This window comes from Terrapene carolina, unplaced genomic scaffold (assembly GCF_002925995.2).
Source record: "Terrapene carolina triunguis isolate 2854851 unplaced genomic scaffold, T_m_triunguis-2.0 Scaffold85, whole genome shotgun sequence".
Lineage (NCBI taxonomy): Eukaryota > Metazoa > Chordata > Testudines > Emydidae > Terrapene > Terrapene triunguis.
The window spans coordinates 25,887,470-25,911,461 of NW_020664436.1; the positions used below are offsets into that span (position 1 = coordinate 25,887,470).

Genomic DNA, 23,992 nt, shown 5'->3' on the forward strand with positions numbered 1-23,992 from the left:
CTCTGGCGATACATTCACGAGAGTTGGCTTGTCTCGTGGCTGAGACTGGAAAAACCACCAGGGGCCACTGGGGCTCTGCCTAGGCCAGGGCGCTCCCCGGCCGGGGGAGCGGAATCTGGGGATAACCAAAAGGGGGAGGCAGGTGGTGGCGGGGGTGCGGGGCAGAGGCGAAGCAGGCTGGAGAACAGCGGGGGCGGAGACGCGGTGAGAAGGAGACTCAGGAACAGGCCCACGGGCGCCCCGCGAGGCCCTGGCAGCAGGCGAGGGGCGCGCGCTCCGGCTCCGGCCGGCAGGGGGCGCTACGGGGTCGGACGAGGCGGGCGTGACGCCGGGGACGCTGCGGCTTCTCGCCCCGCCCAGCGGAGGGAGCGGGCGGCGGCCATGGCGGCGGTTCTGTCCCCGCGGGTCTGTGACAGCGACCCGGCCACGCCCGGGGCCCAGTCCCTGAAGGTGAGAGAGGCCGGGCTGGGAACCCCCCGTCGCCGCGGCTCAGCGGGACTTTCGCAGGGAGCCCCAGGGGGAGCGGCGGCGGCGGCGGCCGGGGGGAAGCGGGGGCAGAGGGGGGTGACCCGGGGGAGAGGGAGACCCGCAGCGTGTGTGTGGGGGAGTCAGCTCTGCCCCCTCCCCCTCCCGGTGTTATGCGGGGCGGGCAGCCAGCCCCTGGGGGAGAACCGGCTGCAGCTCTGCCACCTCCTCGCCCAGCCTGTGCCCTTGGTCCCTCTCCGCGCCCCCAGATCCGGCCAGTCCACGGGCCGGGCCTCAGAGCCCTCTGCACCGGGCGCTGAGCTTAGTAAGTGCTGGGATACAGAGCCCTGGACCCCTCTTCAACTGAACCGGCTACAGCTCCTCGGCCTTCTCGCCGGAGGGGCCAAGCACGGATAGAGCTCCTGGGTCTCATCCAGTGTTGGGTTCCAGGCCCGACAGTTGCCCAGGTCCAAGATTTGGGACTGGCCCTGTACAGTCCTGCAGCAGACCGAAAACGGCACCCGTGGGCCAGACTAATATCTCTCCAAAGGGTCTGGGCTTTCCAGTGTTTCCAGCATTTGTTTCCTTCTTCTCCCCTTCCCTCAAATTCAGGGGTGACTTTAGCAAATGGTGTCTGAAAGTATCTTGGAAAACTCAAGTTTGCAAATGGTCTAAAGGATTGATATTCTTAATACATAGCACCTTTAATCAATACACAGGAGGCTAAGTATTATTTATATAGATGGGGAAACAAAGGCTAGGTCTACACTACGGGGGGGTCGACCTAAAATACGCAACTTCAGCTACGCTATTCAAATAGCTGAAGTTGCGTATTTTAGGTCGACTTACCTGGCTGTGAGGACGGCGGCGAGTCGACCGCTGCCGCGCCGCCGTTGACTCCGCTTGCACCTCTTGCCGCGGTGGATTTCCGGAGTCGACGGCAGAGCCATTGGGGATCGATTTTATCACGTCTTCACTAGACGCGATAAGTCGATCCCCAATAGATGGATTGCTACCCGCCGATCTGGCGGGTAGTGAAGACGTGCCCAAAGGTACATAGAAGATAAGTGACTTATAGTCACACAGGATGTGCATGGCAGAGCTGAGAGTAGATTCGTATATTTTAAGCCCAGAAAGGACCATTTTGATCATCTGGTATCATTTGGTCTTCTGTGTAACCTAGGTCATAGGCTTTCGGCGAATGAATTCCCTTTTCAAGTCTAATAGCTGTTATTGAACTAGACCATCTCCTCTGGAAAAAACCCTGTGTTATGAGCTGGATGAAAATTTGTTTTGGGTTGAGTTTAAAACCCCATTGAGATTGATAAGTGTAAATTCACCCTTCAGTTAACATAACTGTAAGCATATACCCCCAAATAAGAGAAAAGGAGTGTGTGCATGTGCCCTAGAGCTTTTGCTGAGTATTGCTTTTGGGGAGGAGTGTGTGTGTGTGTGGAGACAGAACAGATGGGAAAAACTGGAAAAGACAGAGAGCCTGAAAGAGCAGCTGAAAGCATGGTGGCTGACCTGAAGAAACTGGGGACAAGTTTTTGGGTTGAGGTGCAGGATGAAAAGAGTGCACTTGGTGCAGTGAGCAAAAGAAGCTGTTTCCTCCTTTTTGATTTCTTCATTCAGAGAGACAGGATTTTTGTACATTCTTTAGAAATAAACAAAACTGCATTGAAAAATACCTATCACTAATTTCTACTCCCATTTGGAACACCTCCAGGGTCCCAAACTTTGACTAGCTGCTCAGGTTGAAAAGGGGCAACATTCGATATAAAAGTTTCTGGTGATGGCTGATTTCTTGCTTTTAATTTTGCACTTCATTTCTAGTCTGAATTTGATACACCTTTGTCTGCTAGATTGAAAAATTCTTAATAATCAAATTTCTATTCCCCATACTTGTAAACAGTCATCAAATAACCTCTTAATCTTTTTGATGATAAACTAAATAGATTGAGCCTCTCGAGTCTCTCGCTGTGGAGGCATGTTTTCCAATCTTTTAATCATTCTCATGGCCCTTCTTTGACTCCTCTCCAATTTAGTTATTTTAGCTACACCGTCGCACTGTGAGCTCATGTTCAGCTATTACCCACCATGAACCTCTTTTTTTCAGAATCATTGCTTCCCATGATAGAGTCCCCTGTCCAATCAGTATGACCTTATGTTTGGCTGAAACCCAGATCTATTCACTGTCAGTCCAGAGCCATGTCCTATGCATCACACCACATCCTTTTATCTCTTAGGCGATGTCTGCACTATGGACCTTATAGTGGCACAGCTGTACCGCTGCAGCTGCTCCGCTGTAAGGTGTCCTATGTAGTTGCTCTGCCGGCAGGAGAGAGCTCTCCTGCCGACATAATTAAACCACCCTCAACGAGCTGTCCACACCAGTGCTTTTCTCGGTGAAACTTCTGTCAGTCAGGGAGGTGTGTTTTCACAGCCCTGACCGACAAAAGTTTTGCTGACAAAAGTGCTAGTGTAGACAAAGCCTTAGTTTCTAACTAGAAGTTTCTGAGATAGCAACTCCTGAAATCATTTTGGGATTAAAAATAATGAAAATGGAGAGGTGAGTAAATAACTCTTTCTCCTTTACTACTCTCAGGGTGCTCAGCAGCCACTTTTGGGGCAATGCCAAATCTAGCATTAGAAAGCATGGATCTAAACAGAGAAACTGGATAGACATCAGTTGTCAGTGTTGGGGTCCCCTGCCACATTCTCAACTATTGTCGAAAATGGTGTGGTTGTGGTGTAGATGGGATAAAACAATGTTCAGCACAGTTACAGAAATTGTCAGAGTATTATGTCTGTGCTCCTAGTATTTAATATTAGGTGACTCATTACCTCTGTGCTCTCCTTCATTGCAATTTATTTTAGTGCTGAAGCTACATGGCTGATACTCGGTGGTTCCTACCGACATTTACAGGCTGAATAACAAACAAAACAGGATTTTGATCAATGAATATTATTTTTCCATAGAAATAGTTTTTGTAATAAAACCATAAGATCTGATGCTCTCACAAGTTTCTTTTTCTACTTCCCTGTGTTTCTTTTCACGAAAACCACCTCTTTTAAAAGGACTCCATCAGCTTGAGACAGCCAATTTTAAAAAAAAGTTTTTAAAATTGATCTAGTTGCACCTGCTTCAAACTTCTTACTAATTTTTTTCCTAATTTAATTTTTTTCTCTTCTTTTTTGCTATGTGAAGACCCACACAAGCAAAAGGGGAAAAAGACTAGACATAAAGAGTTGTCAAATATACAAAGTAAAACAAAAACAGAGAGGAAGACAGACATGTTTTTTCTAATCTTTTGATTGAATTGGTCTTACAAGTGTTATGTAGCTAAAGTAGGGGAAATTAGTTGATCACTGTTGTCTCTTAAATCCATGTTTAAAGTGTTATATTTGAGATTAACATATCAATATAAGTGGAAAGACATTCACTAAACAAGGCCTAATAATTGTACCTGTCATTAATTAATAAACAAATACTAAGTGTAACTGTGGACTTGACTGTTTTTGACCGGTTAGTTCTTCCATCAGCAATATTTCACAAATGTTATTAAACAAGATGAAGTCTTTTGTTTTCTTCCAATGATTTGTAATGTGACACAGAGTTGCAGCTACTAAGATGGTATATGGCTGATATTCAGTGGTTCCTACATTTGTTTACAGGCTGGATAACAAACTATACAGGATTTCAATCAATTAATATTATAATAATCTTCATCTTTTAGATATAGTTGACTTATTTAGTGGATATCCCAACTATAAGACCAATTGGTTTCGTTGGTCCTTCACTTTGGTAACACCTTAAAATTGTATATTTTTTCGTCCTCCCCCCTCCTCCCCCATTTTAGGGCATGACCCTCAAGTATGAACAAATCTCATCACAACACATATTCTAAATATCATCTTTTCTCTTGCCATAGGTCTCTTTAAAACTGACTGGGGAAAGGCACCACTGATAGAGTAACTTCACTTTTGTAACAACTCATTTTGAAGATGACTTCTGCCCTCCCTATATATTTCAGCTCTACTGCATCAGTTTTTCTCCCTCTCTTCTTCATGAAAAGCAGCTGTTTTGTAGTACTATGTTCAAAGCTTTATGTAAACTAGACACAGCTTCTTTTATACTCACATCTGAGAAAATATATTTTTCTATTACTTTAACTCTGTTCATGTAAATCCTCTTTGCCATTGATGATACGATCCTTGATTTGTAAGCATCGGTAATAGCAAAGGGTAATGTGTTGCACTGCTCTTGGAGCAGCCCAGGAGGGATACAATAACTTTGAGAGTCACAGTCATGCTCCAAGTTTCTTCACTGCTCCAGGGATTGAGTAAACTGTCCCAGATCTTTAGCAGATAATGTGCAGACACAGTTACATCTGTAGGCATGTTGGTGCTGGTGGGCAGAGGCAAAGATCTGCCCACTTCCCACCCCTTCCTGCCCATCTGTGTGACAGTGGGGGAAACATAGTGCCTCTGCAGAACCTGGTTCCCCTTCTGTGCTGCTAAGCATGATGAGTAGCCAGCACAAGGGAGTAAGGAATTGCAAGCCAGCCCATGATTTGGCTCAGAGAACCCTTTTGAAATAGCGCAGTACTTCTAGGGAGCAAGTTCATTCTAGTCACAGCCACCTTTCACAATCCCAAAATAGTTTATTACATCTTGGTGAGGCTTTACATTGTGATATCCTAATACATTAAGTACATGCAGGACTTCTTGGCTTTATTTTTAATGCTTGCTCTCTGTGTTTATTTCAGGATGACACAGAAGAAAATTCAAATGATAGCAGCCAGCCATCAAAAAGACGACGCATGGGCTCGGGGGACAGTTCTCGAAGTTGTGAAACTTCTAGTCAAGATCTTGGGTAATATCACTTTACTGAGGTTTTATATTTTTTAAACACTATTTTGTTGTGTTTTTCCATAAGTTTTAACATTAGCTCTTCTTTCTTTGCTTATATGTTGCTCATGCATTTCTCTGACCTCTGCAGTGCTGAGGCACGGTGAATTAAAGTGGCATGTGAGCAACTTCCTTGCTTCAACATTGCTTTTAATGTAGTGTAAAGGCGTGTTTGTTTAATCCAAATTATGCCAAAGTGTGCTTCGGTTATCCTGAGGACTGACTTTACTTGTACATTTGACTTTTTGCATTTTATAATTTTATGGCTTTTTAAATATCTATCTTTCAGTATGAATGCCTGTTTTCTTATTCTTACCTTGTCAAGAATTACACAGTCCTTGATATCATGTCCAGTGATTCATTGATAAATACTAGTTTAGTGAAACACTAGTAAAATGAAACACAATGAATGTGTGTAATTTTGAGATGGGATAGGAGGATATATTCTAAGGGGGTGAACCAACTTTCTACAGGAGTGTTGTGTTGACTTAAATGGGAATTAGATCAAGTTCTAGAAGCATGGCATTGTTAACGATTACTTTGAGTATTCTAACTTTTTTTATGCAATGTATATTTTTTTAGCAAAATGTACTATTATTATTTCAAGCCCGTTGTTTTTGTGTTTAGCTTTAGCTACTTTCCTGCTGAAAATTTGATAGAATACAAATGGCCACCTGATGAAACGGGAGAATACTATATGCTTCAGGAGCAAGTCAGTGAATACTTGGGTGTGACCTCATTTAAACGAAAATATCCAGGTATCCAGGTTGAAAAAGCGTGTGTATAAAAATGTGTCGATTCAAATGTGTACAAACTGGCAACTCTCATCTTTTGGAATATAACATAGATCTTTCAGTTAAGAGGACACAGTCAAGATAAAAATCAAGCTTACCGATTTTTCTATCTTTGTTACTAATAATTAGCTGAAAATGTGGGCTGAGATTTCAAAAGTGACTAGTGATTTTTGGGTGCCTATCTTGAAATTATGTAAAGGAGCCTGCTTTTCAGAGGATGGGGTGCTTAAGTGACTTTTGTTAATCTTGGCCTTAATTTATTTTTGAGTGTTTGTTATTATTGGGAACTTTCTGAATTTTGCTCAACTTGGATAGTGAACTAGGTTGGTCAGTTTCAGTTTCCAGTTCTTGCAAAATGGTGCACTACATTATTTCCATGTGGAGGGAAAATATCAGAATACTCAGGGGGATCTCTGCTTCACTTATGTGAGAATTGATGACAGTCTGTCTTCTCCATCATTAACTACTATAATCCTTACGTTAGAATTTGTAAAACACTTTTCAAAAACTTACTTTCTGCCTTTACTATTTGTCAGTGTCATTTTAATGCAATTTCTTGGGGAAAATCTAATGTTTTAAACTATTTATAAAAGAAACATTAACATCTTTTTCTATAGTGGTGTAATACTTTTGTCTGGAATACTTTTGTGTCTGTTAAACTAATATACCCTTAGATTACATTTTATTAATGTAATTTTTTTCAGACTTTCTATTATCATCCCTGGATTGTACTACCGCTAAACTAAATATTAACTAAAAATAGACATTTTATTGTACAGACTTCCTTTTTCATCATGTGGAAAAAAAGTTGTAAACTAGTTTTTGGCCTAGTTGGAACTTCTTTTATGATGGATTTGGAAATGTATAACACTACACGGTTTTACTGCTGTTTTGTCTTTTCTTGGAGATTTAGAGAGACGAGATCTGTCTCACAAGGAAAAACTCTACCTCAGAGAACTAAATGTCATCACAGAGACTCAGTGTACTTTAGGTAAGAAAACAAAATGAATTTTCAGCTTTCTGATGCAGTTGGATTAGGCTAGAATATTTGATTCCTGCCTTAAAATGATAGCATCAAGTAATTCTTGACTAGACATTTAAATTGGTTTTGATTGCAATAAGGTTATTTATTTTACCTTTTAAAATGTAATGTAAAGTTAAGAATGTGTAACATTTTGAGTCTAAGGTCTTCAACAGACTATTAGATCTTTATGTTATTTTTACCAGTTCTAATGACTTCATTTGCTAAAGAGGATATTTTATTAACGTAGGCCCTGCTTTTCCAAGCTGATCAAGAGAACCTCTGTGTCGGCATGAAGACCCATTGGCTTAGATGGGGCTTTGTGCAGCTCTAAAGGTCTGCCTATGTTGATCAGCTTGCAGGTTCAAGGTCATGTGAATTAGATTAAAGTACTCGAGTATATTCATATCAGAATGAAAATCTTAATATTTTCTTCTTTCACTTATAATAAACATTAGCTTGGATTGACATACTGATTGATTAATACCAATCTCAGTTCTATTCTCTTTGATATCACAAATCTATGTAACTCTGCACTCTCATTTGATACAGGAAGTTGACTGTTTTATAAAATCACTTTCATTGCTTTCCTGTATTCTGTATCTTTTGATTTGTCAGTGGTTTATTTGACATATGACAGAATCTATAAACAGAATATCAGCTGCATAATATTTTGGGCTGCTGACTTTCCCTAATCTTTTTTTTTTTTTTAAAGCAAAACATGAGGCTTTAGACGTACATCTTCCATTAAATTCAATGAGAATCACACAGCAAACCCCCCCAAAAATGTTTTGAAAATGGAGGGGTGGTTTGTTTTAGAATTTTTTAAAAAGAGTGTCGTTGCAGCATAATTTCTGTGTTCGGTGAAAGGTATTGTTTATGTTAGGCTGTCTGCTTTAATGGCAAACTTTACAGTAGACTATGGGTCAAAATGGTAAATGACTTACAATTTGTTTTGCAATGTAGCATTATTAGTGTTTTTTTATCTAATCTAGGTCTAACAGCCTTACGCAGTGATGAAGTGATTGATTTGATGATTAAAGAATATCCTGCCAAACACGCTGAGTATTCTGTAATACTGCAAGAAAAAGAACGCCAGCGAATAACAGATCATTATAAAGAGTACTCTGTAAGTAACCCCTCAGACTTTAATGAACCAGATATAGAACATACTGGGCATGTGGATTAAGTTCCTTTTGCAATATCTGATTTTTCAAATTTGTCTTGTAAATTAATACAATTATTTTTATTTCAGCAAATGCAACAGCAGAACACACAAAAAGTAGAAGCTAGTAAAGTTCCAGAATATATTAAGAAAGCTGCCAAGAAAGCTGCAGAGTTTAACAGCAATTTAAACCGGGAACGAATGGAAGAAAGAAGAGCCTATTTTGATTTACAGACACATGTAGGTTGACTTAAATTTATTGCTTGACAATGATAGGTAGCTCCTTGTTTGTTATAGTAAAGATATGAGTCTTTTTGCTGCTTTTTCTGAAAACATATTGTTGTAACCATTTTTATCATAATATTGGATTAGAATTAATTTGGGTTAGAAATAAATAGATTTGAATATATACATTTTTAAAAGTTATTTTATCAAATAGAATAGAGCTTTCCACTTTAGTTTTTTTAATTAATTGATTTCTCAAGCTGGAAAGACTTCCACGTGAGGAAGCACTATTAGCACTACCTAGTTTAGACATGAGACAAATAAGTGTTGTGATAGTAGTATATAAAATAGCATAAAGGAGGTCACGTCATTTGGATGCTCCTATTACCATTTCTCATAACACAAGAATAAGGGGACACCTAATGAAATTAAAAGGCAAGACATTTAAAATTGATAATTACTGATTGTCAAAAAGTTAGCTTGTGATAGTAAATTCTATAAATTCTTCTTGATGCAAAAATTTTAGTAGTATTCTAGAAAGGTTTAAACATTTATGAATAAAAATATTTTATATAGTTCAACTGAAAGGATAAAAGTATGTATCAGTCTTGCTTCAGAATTTAAGCCAAGCACTACTTGCCAGAGACCAGTTAAGCAGAAGCTTTCCCCATAAATAAATTATTGCATAATAGTCCATTTGAAGGTTTTAGACTTTTCTGATATTAGCCCCCGTCAGGGACAGGATACTGGACCATTGATCTGATCTTTTATGGCTGTTCTTATGAGCTTCTATTTTGTATATGCTCATCATACCTGATGCTTTTGTACACAAAAGTCTGCTTTCAAAGTTAGAGTTCCTTGTTCTTACTACTCTCTACTATTATGCTGCTCTGGTAAAATTTCATTTTAAAGATGCTCAATATGAAAACTAATTTATGTTTTACTTTATTTAGCAGCTTCTATGGTAATGTAAATGTAATAAAAGGGTGTATTTTTTATTTTTCTATCTTATTACAGAGTCATAGTGCCATAAAGGAGATTAGGTGTCCTTTGTGTTAAATATAGGGCTGTCAAGCGATTAAAAAAAATGAATCGCGCTATTAAACAACAATAGAATACCATTTTTTTGGATGTTTTCTACATTTTCAAATATATTGATTTCAATTACAACACAGAATACAAAGCATATAGTGCTCACTTTATATTTATTTTTAATTACAAATATTTGCACTGTAAAAAACAAAAATAGTATTTTTCAATTCACCTCATACAAGTAGTGTAGTGCAATCTCTTTATCATGAAAGTTGAACTTACAAATGTAGAATTAAAAAATAACCACATTCAAAAATAAAACAATGTAAAACTTTAGAGCCTACAAGTCCGCTCAGACAACCAAATTTGGTTACAATTTACATGAGATAATGCTGCCCGCTTTTGTTTACAATGTCACCTGAAAGTGAGAACAGGCATTCACATGGCACTGTTATAGCCGGCATCACAAGATATTTATGTGCCAGATGCACTAAAGATTCATATGTCCCTTCATGCTTCAACCACCATTCCATAGGAGATGTGTCCATGCTGACGATGGGTTCTGCTCGATAATGGTCCAAAGCAGAGCGGACCGATGCATGTTCATTTTCATCATCTGAGTCAGATGCCACCAGCAGAAGGTTGATTTTCTTTTTTGGTGGTTTGGGTTCTATAGTTTCCGCATCTGAGTGTTGCTTTTTTAAGACTTCTGAAAGATTGTTCCATACCTTGTCCCTCTCAGATTTTGGAAGGCACTTCTGATTCTTAAACCTTGGGTCGAGTGCTGTAGCTATTTTTAGAAATCTCACATTGGTATCTTTTTTGCGTTTTATCAAATCTGCTGTGAAAGTGTTGTTAAAACGAACATGTGCTGGGTCATCATATGAGACTGCTGTAACATGAAATATATGGCAGAATGCGGGTAAAACAGAGCCAAAGACATACAATTCTCCCCCAAGGAGTTCAGTCACAAATTTAATTAACACATTATTTTTTAACGAGCATCATCAGCATGGAAGCATATCCTCTGGAATGGTGGCCGAAGCATGAAGGGGCATACGAATGTTTAGCATATCTGGCATGTAAATACCTTGCAACGCCGGCTACAAAAGTGCCATGCGAACACTTGTTCTCACTTTCAGGTGACATTGTAAATAAGAAGCAGGCAGCAGCATCTCCTGTAAATGTAAACAAACTTGTTTGTCTTAACGATTGGCTGAACAAGAAGTAGAACTGAGTGAACTTGTAGGCTCTAAATTTTTACATTGTTTTGTTTTTGAGTGCAGTTATGTAACAAAACAAAAAAATCTGCATTTGTAAGTTACACTTTCAGTATAAAGAGATTGCACTACAGTACTTGTCTGAGGTTAATAGAAAAATACTATTTCTTTTGTTTATCATTTTTACAGTGCAAATATTTGTAATAAAAAATAATATGAAGTGATCACTGTACACTTTGTATTCTATGTTGTAATAGAAATCAATATATTTGAAAATGTAGAAAAACATCCAAAATATTTAATACATTTCAGTTGTTATTCTATTGTTTAACAGTATCTCGATTAACTTTTTTGAGTTAATCACGTTAGTTAACTGTGATTAATTGACAGCCCTAGTTAAATAGACATTTATTATTTAGATTTTTATAGAATATTATTTTGACAGTAAAACTATAAAGTATGCTGTATATAATATATGCCCTTAAATGCTTGAGTGAATCTGGGAAAAATCAGGTGACTGTTCCAGCATAATAAAGGCTGAGTTCAAAAATGTGGAAAAGACAAATGAATTAAAAAAAAAAAGAAAAAAATTTGCTTGTGTGGAAAATGAGATTTTTGTTTTGTATTAAACAATACAGATTATCCAGGTGCCTCAAGGAAAATACAAAATATTACCTACAGAGAGAACAAAGGTTAGTCCTTATCCAGTGGCTCTCATACCAGGCCAGTTCCAGGAGTACTACAAAAGGTACTTAAAAAGATATCATAGTTGCTGTCTATATTACATCTACTTGCTTGTATATCCCAGGAAACTAGCTGGGAAGAGTAGTAGTGCAGGCGGCTGTGCCTGCGAACGGCCAATATAAACAAACTGTCTCGCAGCCCACCAGTGGATTACTCTGACGGGCCGCAGGTTGCCCACCACTATTCTAGAGGGACCAATTTGACATGCAACAGGGGAGTAGTTCACTCTCTGTGTCCATTCAGTACTAGGGCTCTACAGAGACTGTCAAGAGTATTTGTGGTATGTCTAAATTTTGTATTGCAGGCTCGTGGTCAAATGCTTTCTATGCAGCAATTTTGCATGAATGCAGAGAAATAGTTTTAAGAGGCGGTTTTTCTAAGACTGATCACTGCTAACAGCTAATTTTGATTGATTTTTGCATGGCCTAAGAATTTAGGTGAAATTGGATGTGTGTGAGAGGAGGGAAAGTTTTGGTAAACGGACCCTTCTCCCTCCCAAAATGCCTATGCTTCACTGTGTGTATAAGCTTTTAAAACCTCTGGCCTGTGGCATATAGCATTAATATGTTGTATTGCCCAAGATTATCATGGAAATGTTTTCTCCTGAAACTTCCATGTTATATGTAAGGCTTGACTCAATGTGCATCACCTCCAGAGTGAAGCAAATGGAGATGCAGCTTGATTTGGTTATTAGAACAGATAACTGGGAGCCAAGATTTTATTCCTGATTGCCGCTGGATTGCAGTGTGACCATAGGCAAGTCACTTATTCACAGTAGGCCTCAGTTTCACTATTGATAAAACAGGAATAGTGGTCACCTTGGTAAAGTGCTTTGAGATCCTCAGGTCAGAGTTGCTATATAAGTGCAAAATTGTATACCTGCACCATGCATTGTATGTTCCCAATGAAAAAACACTTACAATATTAGAAATTGAGTCAATATCTGAAGGATTATAACTTCATTAAAATGTTTGATATTCTGTGGCGTATTAATCCTGTGCCACAGATTTCACGTGCATTAAAAAAATTGCCCATTTTGCTGAAACAAGCACACTCATTTTTAAAGGAAGTACATTTCATAATTAACATATGAAATATGCACTAAATATAATTGGCATATTTTTGAAATTTCAGATCTGAAAATTGACACAATCCACATAATTCTGTGGCCCTTACTGCTTTCTTTTGGTACCTAATTAATAATCATGAAACTTGTTTTATATTTATACATGTGTCCATATGGTATTTTATATAATATAAAATAAATAGCTTCTTGGGGATAGTAAACATGACTTACTGGAGGGTTCAGTGTATGCATTGTTTGATCTTTGGTGAATATGTGGGTGTGAAATGTTTGGCATAATCCATGGAACAATCTCTTAGATTAATTGTCATAATCATCTTCCAACACAAATATAAATATAGTTAATGTATTAGTCCCCATTAAGATGCTGTTCTGTATTAATTTTGGTTAAACATAGGGTTGTCAAATGATTAAAAAGATTAATCATGAGATTTAAAAAAAATAGTCACAATTAATGGCAGTTTTAACCGCATTGTTAAACAATAATAGAATACCATTTATTTAAATATTTTTGGATGTTTTATACATTTTCAAATATATTGATTTTAATTACAACACAGAATACAAAGTGTACAGTGCTCACTTTCTATTATTTTTATTACAAATATTTGCTCTGTAAAAAGATAAAAGAAATAGTATTTTGCATTACAGTACTTGTATGTGGTGAATTGAAATCTCTTTATCATGAAAGTGTAACCTACAAATATAGACTTATTGTTTTGTTTTTGAGTAAAGTTATTTAATAAAAAATGTAAAACTTTAGAACCTACAAGTCACTCAGTCCTACTTCTTGTTCAGCTAATCGCTAAGGCAAACAAGTTTGTTTACATTTACGGGAGATAATGCTGCCCACTTTTTATTTACAATGTCACCTGAAAGTGAGAACAAGCATTCGCATGGCACTGGTGTAGCCAGATATGCTAAACATTTGTACATGCTTTGACCACTATTTCAGAGTACATGCTTCCATGCTGATGACGCTTGTTAAAAAAACTGTGATTAATCGTGCCTAATTTTTTAAATCTAGTTAATTTGTTTTGTATTAATCACTTGAGTTAACTGCGATTAATTGACAGCCCTAGTTAAAAATAATTAAACCTATCCTGAGTCTACCAGCTAGAATAAAGCATCTTGAACCAACAAACATGTTAAATGTATCTCTGGGTATTTAGCAGACTGTTGGTTCTACTTCTTTTACTGTACTCATCTAGGCCCTGATGCTGCGTTAGTATCTGCTAGCTATAATCTCTTTGGCTGTGCAGATACCTGTTGACTTCAATGGAACTGTACAATGGCAAAGGGGGTCCTGAATAACAGGTTCGAGTGCAGGATTGAAGTCTTAGAAAGTTCTTTTTCATGCAGCTCCATGTGATGTTGAATAATTTCCGATACTTTGTCTCTGTATGAATGTCTCAAACAGTTGGGAGACCTATTTAGTTGATTGCTTAGACACTAGGATTTTGAGCTTGATCCAAAGCTCATTAAAATCAATGGAAAGACTTCATTGTTTTCAGTGGGCTTTGGATCAAGCCTTCGTCCATAAGGTGTGAGGGAACATGCACCTTTTACTGGACTGAGTAGCTGAAGTATTTTTTAAAATGTAACCAGATATTGTTTAACATGGAGTAACATTTATGAGCAAGGAGAGGAGATGCATTTGTGACCCAGATTTTCAGAATTGTGTACATAATTACTGTGCATGTGACGCTCCCCGACTTATGCCAAAAAAAAACCCCAAAAACCTTTCTAGCTTATGGAACTTTTTCCATAAGTGCAGGTTTGCATAAGTCGGGTTTGCGTAACCCAGGGAGTGTCTGTATATGCAATTAAAAATGGGCTTTGAGCTTATCCAGACTTTTTTTATTTTTCATTGGCAATTAAGTGTTTTTATATTTTGTTGATGGGGTGTGTGTGTGTGTGTGTGTGTGTGTGTGTGTGTGTAAAAGTATATGGTAGTAAACAATTATTTCTTGATTTTAGATACTCTCCAGATGAACTTCGTTATTTGCCATTAAACACAGCCCTTTATGAACCACCTTTGGATCCGGAACTGCCTGCACTGGACAGTGATGGAGATTCGGATGATGCAGAAGAGGGTCGAGGTGATGACAAACGAAAAATCAAAGGCAATTCGGTGAGATAAATTGAAAAGTGATCTTTAACAAAAAAGAGATTCTCTTTCTTCCCCTTCCCTTTGGTCAGTTTCAGTAGTTGCTTCACTGGCATTTTTAACATCTGTGTCCAGTAGAGTTTAGGTTAAAGGAGAACTGTGAGGCAAAAGCAAAAAAAAAAAAAAGTTTTGGTTTTACCATTTGAATGCTGCTTTTTGACTTATGAAATTTGGCATCTAACTTCTTTTAAAACTGTTTTCATGCTTCTGTTTTATGCTGAAAATACCAGGCCTAGGCCTTCCCTTTCTTCTTTGCTGCAGAATCTTTGGAGAAGCGGAATAATCTGATTATATAGATCTGTAACCCACACTGTAGTTTTCCACCCCACTCTTTCCTCTGAGTTGAAGGGAGAGGGTGCTAACAGTTGTGGGGAGGGAGAGTTGCAATTCAGATCATAGATTTGTGAGATTTCACTACTCCAGTCCTCTAAAAGTCCTTCATTAAAGAGAAGTAAGTGTGAGCCTGATATTTCTAATGTAAAATAGAAACAGGAAAGTGCCTTTAAAACAGAAAAATAGCTTGAGGCTATCATTCTACATGGTAAAAATAGTAAAAGGGAGAGGCTGTTTTTTTCTTTACAGTGGAGCTTTAACAATTCTCCCTTCTTTCTTTTATCTAAATTAACTACGTCATACTGATTTGTTTAATCCAAACATTAAACCATCATGTATTGGAAGTTAAAGGAAAGCTACGTCCATTTTGAATATCACAGTGTTCTTAATGTTCAAAGCAGTTTCAGGGAGAGATTTGCTGATTCTTGCCTTGCCTCTTCTCTATTTTCCCACTTCCAAAACAGCAGAATGGTTTCCATTTCCCAACAGCTACAGCTGCCTCATGTTACCTACCCTCCTGCATGTTGAAGGAATTCTAAGGTATTCCCTCTTCAGTGTTAGTGAGGTGGATACTTACTGTTGTTTTTGAGGGAACCTCTTGAAGGCCATTAATGCCCCTCTCCATTCCATTCCCCCTCTTCCCCCCCTCCCCCAAAAAACCAACCTAACCCTGTGCTGCCCTTTTTTTTAAAAAAAAATGACACCAAGTACTTATTGACTCTGACCCTCAGGGTTCCCCCTCCCCATAAATCTCCTTGAACACCTGCTGCATAAATTCTGTTATGTAGCTGTGGGTATCTTTCGCTTTTGACATTCCTGTGCTGTGATCCAAAGATGATAATCAAGTTGTTCCTGGTAAAAATATTAAATGAGGGTGACAGAAAAATGTTCCCTTATTACATTTCATGCAGTTTGGTAGCGTATTTCAAACATGTGGTGGGCAATTTATCTGCTTTTCTGGCCTGTATCTCTGAAAGACTTGATAGATGTTGAACATCCAGCATATTGGTAAATAGATAGTTTGGTTTTGACAAGTCTTAAATTAAAACAATTTAGAACAAAGGATAAATGCTGCTCCACCCTTGGTTTTGCATCATGATCCCCTGGAAAATACTGGAACCCTTGTGCTGTGATGCCAGCCTCTGTGTGAGACATATAAGCATAAAAGGTTACAATAAAACAGGCCATACCATATTTAAATTTCACTTGTGCTCCTGTAGATAGGAAGCTACTAACCCTTGTTGTCATTGGAGCTTAGAAAAGACTAGTTTCCCTCTCAAAAAAAAGTTATGTTTTTATTATAGGAGAACTCGTCTGGCAATGTATCTGAAGGTGAATGCGCCAATGACAACCAGGAGGATTCTTTTCAGGGAAGACAAAAACCAAGAGACAAAAGTGCTACTCCAAGAAAAGATGGTTCCAAACGTTCTGTACTGTCCAAATCAGTTCCTGGGTACAAGGTAGAAGAAAAAAGCCCCTGACTCCGCTTCTTTACTGACCAGCCTCTCTCCCTGAAATATTTAACTTTGTTTTTCAAAAATATGGAAGTTCTGCTTGCTGTACTTCACTAGCTGCTCTCCTGTTGTGCTCTCAACTGTTTGCTTCTTTCCTTCCTTTTTTGGCTTTATTTCACTAGGGGCTTTTCTGTTACCCTGGCTATGGAGTGGCTTCTGTTTCTGTGTCATAACTGATTTCTGGGCAATTACAGCAAAAAAAATTATGGCTGTTATAAAGAGAATTTTATATTTTCCTGACTGCTTTAAAATAGCAGTCAGAATTTCCTGTCAGTGTAAAACCGGCATTGAGTATTCGCTGTTTTTGTCTTAGTAGTAGTTAGTATGGCAGCAGACCATGAGACCAGTGCTGTAAAGCGCAGCGATATGGCTGAATATATTGTCATAACATGCACTTAAATAGGGTCTTTCATCCTGAAGGATCCCAAAGTATTAGACTATTTATAGGTTTTACTTCACTTACCAATAAGTGCAGCCACCTTTGGGGCGGAATGCAAAACTAACTACAGTTTAAGCAACACTACCCAACCACTTAGGACAGATATGGAGAATAACAATTTATCTAATTCATGTTACAAGAGGAATTTCTGTCGGCAGAATGTTCTTACGCTAAAATTTGGCTACGATAATAAGGCACTTTAACATCTGTAAAGCAGTGATTACCAAACCCAGGATAGAATAATCAATACTAATAATGTAACACTTTCCCATTAGTCAAATGAGGACTAAATATATTTCAAGAGAAATTGGAGTTCATATGCATGATTTAAATTTTAGTCTATGGAACTTTGTACAGGAAAGGGGTCTTGATTGTACACCTTCAAAAATACATGTGGTCCAATCCTGGTCCCATTGAATTCAGTAGGTTTGCCATTGACTTCAGTGGGAGCAGGATCAGGCCCATTGTGTGGAAAGATGCTACAGTAAGGAAGGGTGTAAACATAGTGATTGGGAGTGTTTGCCAAAAGATGCTGTTCCAAAAAAAAACCAAGAATTTTTTCTATGATGTCAAGATCATATGTTTTGGGAAATCTTGCAGCAGCAAAGGTAATTGTGGGCTGTTAATGGTTTGAATTTTATAATTCAGGAATGTTTGCTAACAATCTAAATTTACTGTTGGTTGGTAAAGAAGCTATACATCAAACTTAGAAGTTAGTCGTCAACAAGAATTGGACAGCGTCAGTTGATTGGAAAAGGTTTCTGTAGATTCTATAATTGCACAATACATATTTTTTGCAGTTTATAACAACTGTCAAGCTTCAGCCATCTCTCCTCTTTTGAGGAGTTGCTTAAGAGAGATGCAAATTATGGATATTTGAACTGTGTAATATACATATCTTTTTATATATGTAACTTTGCGAATTGCTTATTACAGACCCAAACTCATGCCAATATTTTCAAGAATATGAAATCCAAAGATGAAGCTTGAAAAAGTGTTAGCTTTGTTTAACTTTATATTAGAGATGGTATGCGACTGGTCTGACAGAAAAAGGAGCTTCATTTAGGTATGAAGACCACAAAGTACAGTGTCTGTTTGGTTAGTCTGCTCTGTCTAGTGGCCTTTTGAATACATAGAGAGAACTAATGAAACAGAACCATTTCTAAGGTTCTGAACTCCTAAATGTAGAGCTGTACAAGTAATGCAGTACTGCAGTTTGAAAATGGACCCAAATGGCTATTACCCATTAGTTTAAAACTACCAATTATGTTAGTAACAAAGCAATTAGTGCAAGCTAACTTGATAACTTACAGTGCCAAAATATTTGTATGGCACGTCTTCACAACTTCAGTGTACCTAGCATTACTCAAAGGTGATGCGTCAGACTGTTGATACCTCAGAGGTGGCACAGCTGTGCATTTTTTAAAATGGGAATTTTAAAACATTTTTAATATGCCCCATTACATTAAATATCTTAAAACTGATTAGATGTGAACATTCTTGTTAGAAGTGGTCTATAAAAAGATTTAACAGCTATTAATACACCAGAACGTGCCTAAATATGAAGGCACTTTAAGTTGAAGGTTATAAACCGATCTTAAATGTCCCTTTAAATTCTGGGTTTGTTGGTAATATTTTTCCTCTGTATTATTCAGTTTGTCCACATTTTATAGGATAATCTTTAGGTTACATTTAATTACAATTGAAGGATAATTGCTGTAACATCAACATATATAAGTGAATAGCTATAGTCAATACAGTATAAATGATACAATGGAATTCTCATATTTACTTTTTTTAAGCAGGAAAACTGGTGTATTTTGTATGAAGCCATTTTTATTAAGTGTCAGCCTTTTCATTGATATATTATGGTTAGCATGTTTTACATTTCGTTACATCACAAAGTGTAGTGTGTCTTGGATGTTGCTGCAATTGATGCAAGACTGGCTACTACAGTTGCACACACAGGGTTCTGTTCTCAGAGTTCAGGAGGTTTTTGCACGTAATAAATCTGCCATGTGTTGAGATACAAGGTCCCCAAAACATTTTGCTTTGGGTTCATTATATATGAAAATTAAATGCCTTGCCCACAGGCAGTAGGACCTCAGAGAAAACTCATGCTTGTCTGAGTGGTTGCAATGCTTGATTTGAGACTCTGAGCTGCAGCATAGCAGCATGGAAGTTAGTTACAAAGGAGTCCCTCTGCCTCACCCTTCATCAAAATAAGATGAAGGTGATTTGGAAAGCAAAATGTAAAATGGTCAGATGGGATATTATGATTTCCCATACAGGATAGACAGATATTTTCATAGTGTTCCCTAAAAGCCATTTAATTTCTTTAGGATGGTAGAACTTGAATTGCTTTGAAATGTGAATACCTTGTGTTTTGTTGTTTGTTTGTTTTTTCTTTCTTTTTTTCTTTTAATTTCCTTTTTTCTTTTTTAAAAAAAAAAACAAAAACCCAGAGTGCTTCCATACCTTGGGGCTCTCTATGTTTTTAATATGCTGTGATTATTTCACTGTTTCTAGTGAACACAAGTTAGTGGAGTGGAAGTAGAGGGAAGTATTAATAAATACACATAAGTCAGTGTCTAATTTTATAATTATATGTATCAAAGTATTAACTACACATACACTAACACAGGTACAGTAACTGAAAGTTAGTTCACTTTAGTTTCAGTGGAGTGAGAGGGAGTTTGCTGCTGTATATTATGGCAGTATAGTATGAATAATTCATAGCTGAAATAGAATTTGGATTAGAGAAGTGCACTTGCTATTTTAGAGAGGTTTGTTTTACTTAGCTATAGTAAAAGAACACAACAAAAACCTTACTCTTAGAATGTAGCACTAAGCAACAAGAGGGTAAATAAACACAGCAAGACTGAGGTTTAAGTATGTGCCACTATCCTTTTGTTGGGAGGAGCAGGGTATACAAGGTATATATGTAGGAGACATAGAATAGTTACCAGTAAGAATTTTCTATGTATGCTTTCACTTCCATGATATTTATTTTGTAGAGACATTTGTGAATGTTAGACTTCTTTTACAGTTTTACTATATTTATGTATAAAACAGGTTTGACTATGCTTTTTTAAAATAAATAAGCAAAAAAAGTCTTTATGAATGCCTCTGTCATCTTTTGAAAAGGAAGTTATATATAAACATCCGATGGGTTTTGTTTTATTTAAATCTCCTCAGGCCAGACAAGTTAAGCAGACTATAGCCATAAAAGGGGGTTTAGTAACTTCAAACATTTTCAAAGCAGGGCAATGAATTCTGACAGATTAAGAATTGCTGAAGACATTAATTATCTTGCTAAATGTTAGAAAAGAGCTGGCTGGTAAATAACATTTTGTTTTAAAAGGGGCAGTATTGAATACTTTTTTCTTTTTAATAGTTTTATGTTCACTGCCATTTTTATTAATACCATCTTAGGTTGAAAATACTCTACCACTTTTATTCTTTCATTTGGCAAGTTTTTTTGTTTTTGTTTTTGTTTTAAATGGAGCAAGTCCCATTGTGACTATTTATCAGCAATCACACGGTTCCTTAGGGAGTAGGCTTTTAATTCAAAATTTCTCCATTGACTAGATGGCTGCTTCTGTACAACAGAACTAAAATATCTGAGACAGATTTTTAAAAATCTCTGGCAATAGTGGATTTAACATCAGTAAGTGTTGTATTTGAATCCAAACCTTCATTAAGATGCAGTAGGTTGAAGTCTGACATTAAAGCTATTTGAGTGGCCCTTTGATAAACAATTTGATACCTTAATTATATTTTTTCTTTTCCTCTAAGCAAAGCTACTGCTAGCTTATCTTTTGGGTTTGGTCATAAAATTACTACACAAATACTGGGAACTGCACAGCCAATTTAAGCACCTGGGATTTCTTTGCCTTAAATAGATGTTATGAACACTCAGTTCCTTTCTTTCTCAGTTCACTTTCTCCTAGCAGTGTTGTAAGTGTAGAATTGTAGTGTTTTCTATAGCAACAGCAATCATGATTTTGGATATAGAAGAAAGGAACAGTAAAACTGATTAAAGCAACACAACTAACTTGTCTATTAGACATTTTGGACGCTTAAACAATACAAATTAAGTGTATTAAATTGTATCTTATTTTATGGTATTCATTTTAAGCTTCCATTCAGATGAGTTAAGTAATTTTGCATTTCTTAAAGGATATTTGTGTTCTCTCGTGTACATGGAAGCTTGTGAATTTGGAGATTCATATAAACATATTCTCCTATTCCTTCTATATTTGAACAAATTTGATTTAGCTTTAAAGTTACAATATAGTGTATATTATTTGTATTCACTATTAAAGGAAATGCTAGCTGACAAGCTTGCAGGAGGATCTAGCATACACTTTTGTTCTGGTTTCATTTTTTGTAAAATTATTTACATATAGCTCACTGCACATGCTCTAAATATCAAATTTGTATGCATCTTTCCTAAGATTTTAAAATAACCAGTGTTTGTCAATGTCACGTTATGTCAATATCACCTTATGTCTTAAGATTCACTTCAATCACATGATAACAAAAAGTTCATTAGTAATTTACAAAAGTTAAAATGGAGATACCTTAACAAATTTCCTGTTAAATCCATTATAAATTCTTCTGGGATGAATTTATAGCCCTCTTCTACCCTTCCAGCCAAAGGTCACTCCAAATGCTATATGTGGAATTTGTCTGAAGGGTAAGGAGTCCAACAAGAAAGGAAAGACTGAAGCACTTATACACTGCTCCCAATGTGACAACAGTGGTAAGTATCTATATACACTTTAACTGGAATGCTGGGAGTTTTAATTGCCACGTCTTACTACTTTCAGTGGGAATATTTTGTATAATACTAAATTTGCATACAAACATTTCAGTCTTCCTAGAAACTGACTTTTTCTCTTTAAAATTTCCTTAATTGTACTTAAGTATGTACTAGAACACATTCACTGCACTGAGTCTCTTAGGTGAGCTAAACTTGATTTTTGTAGAATAGCTATTAAGTTATACTAATTATTTTACAACTTCATTTCTAAAGGTGCTAGTAATAATATTGGTTTTAATCTAGGCCACCCTTCTTGTCTTGATATGACCATGGAGCTTGTTGCTATGATTAAGACCTACCCTTGGCAGTGTATGGAGTGTAAAACATGCATTATATGTGGGCAGCCTCACCATGAAGAAGAAATGATGTTCTGTGATGTGTGTGACCGAGGTTATCATACCTTTTGTGTGGGGCTTGGTGCTATCCCTTCAGGTAATGAAACAGAAATTAGTCTTTAAGGGCTGGTATTTTCTACTGTGTTACAAGATAATACTTCCATAGGAGTGTATGAATTAGTTGACTGTAAACATTAAGTAGCATCTACAGTGTAAGATGGCATTCATTGAATTATCCAAAACAGCAGAAATGAGTTTTTTTTTAAATTTCTGTATATTTTAGTAATGTACAGAGTATAGGATTGGCAGCTTCACCGTTTTACAACACTATAACTGTTCCTGTCAAAACTCAAGTAGAGCTATGGCTCAGAACCCCACTTTTTCAGGATTCCCACAAGATATTGAATAGCTACCTCCGTCCATAAATGAAGGACGTATAAACTTTACATTTCTCCCTATTGATAGAGTATAACCTTTGCATTGTTTTAGAAGCTTTAACAACAGTACAAATGCTTTATTAAAGTAGAAGAAAAAAGTGTGTGCTCCACTCCATCTGTGTAAATACACTTGATCCCTTTTTTACATCACAACTTGCATGTTCAACTAAATAAACCCAGTAACATGCTTAAACTTGAAACTAAAACAAAGCTGGTGCTTTGCACTATGTGCAGTCATTTATCCCTATTTTACATTAATATAAAAGATACTGATTTAGTAGCATTTTTCACTTATTTTGCTCCCTTGTAAATGACTGCACAAGGTGTAAGGCAGTGTAGAATCAGAATGAAAGAACTAGATCATTGACCGGAGTAGTCAGTCCGATTGTGTAAGACTAAATCCATGTTGCAAAATACAGCTACTGTATTGATGCACGCACCTAGTAAGTTCTGCAGTGCTAGCATTGCTGTAACACCGATACTCAAGTCTTGAAAATGTTGTGAGCTGCAGTAGAGTTGACAGTTGTTCCATTGCTGCTGAACTCTCTTCCATTCGAGTTCTGTGATTGATTTACACTAAGATCTACACTAACTGAGCCATATTAAAGGTAGAACATAAGTAGAAGCAGTTGATATTCCTCTAAAGTAGTCAGTCAACAAATTAAAATGCTTTGATCTAATGCACTCAATTTTGCTTGAGTCAGAAGTGAAGTATGGGTAGTGTTTATTCTTATCTCAAAACCATCCTACAGTAGCATTGGACCTTAATTGTTGTGAAGCCCAGTCATGTGATCACAGGCCAGTTTGAGATACAGTGAGTATGTGGGAATGTATATACCACCACCTGTTTCTGCTCAGTATTATTACTCTATGTACTTACATTGTCTTCAAATTTAAAGGAAATATAAACTTCCAGACATTGGTTTATATTTTGCATGTTACCGGCACAGGTAGTGCAAAAATAAAAGTATTTACTCATCTTGTAAACTAGTCATGGGTTCTAAAGTTAATAAAAATATTAACTAATGTCAACTTTTCTTTCTTAGGTCGCTGGATTTGTGACTGTTGTCAAAAAGACGCCCCCACACCTAGAAGAGGAGGAAGAAGGGGGAAAAACAGCAAAGAGGGCTAAAGGAATAATGTTTACCTTCCAATATGATTAACTGCACAAATTGAAGTGATAAATTTGGTGCTATTTAACCAACCACTCTGTATATGGAACAAAACCACTTAAGCATCTTTTACCAAATAAAATTTTTATAATTTTGACTA

At 37.1% G+C, this 23,992-nt stretch overlaps 1 protein-coding gene across 2 annotated transcripts; it reads left to right on the forward strand.

Annotated features, from left to right (window-relative positions):
• Window positions 1-365: 365 nt before the first annotated feature.
• PHF10 (PHD finger protein 10) lies at window positions 366-23,989 on the forward strand. Of its 2 annotated transcripts, none has more exons than XM_024203839.3 (12): window positions 366-450; window positions 5,238-5,344; window positions 6,007-6,137; window positions 7,081-7,164; window positions 8,190-8,323; window positions 8,450-8,599; window positions 11,475-11,584; window positions 14,645-14,798; window positions 16,472-16,627; window positions 21,780-21,888; window positions 22,192-22,380; window positions 23,767-23,989. In XM_024203839.3, exons 1-12 carry the CDS (start codon window positions 382-384, stop codon window positions 23,850-23,852), a joined length of 1,479 nt encoding a protein of 492 aa, XP_024059607.2. In that variant the 5' UTR covers window positions 366-381; the 3' UTR covers window positions 23,853-23,989. The 2 variants fall into 2 exon arrangements, with proteins under 2 accessions (XP_024059607.2, XP_024059608.2); XM_024203840.3 differs by having other exon boundaries at window positions 7,087-7,164.
• Window positions 23,990-23,992: the final 3 nt, after the last annotated feature.

Bases quoted from the DNA above. Each gene is read 5' to 3' on its own strand.
- PHF10 (XM_024203839.3), top strand. From the start codon at position 382: ATGGCGGCGGTTCTGTCCCCGCGGGTCTGTGACAGCGACCCGGCCACG. The intron at 451-5,237 runs GTGAGAGAGGCC...TGTTTATTTCAG, and splicing joins CCGGGGCCCAGTCCCTGAAG to GATGACACAGAAGAAAATTC. The intron at 5,345-6,006 runs GTAATATCACTT...TTTTGTGTTTAG, and splicing joins ACTTCTAGTCAAGATCTTGG to CTTTAGCTACTTTCCTGCTG.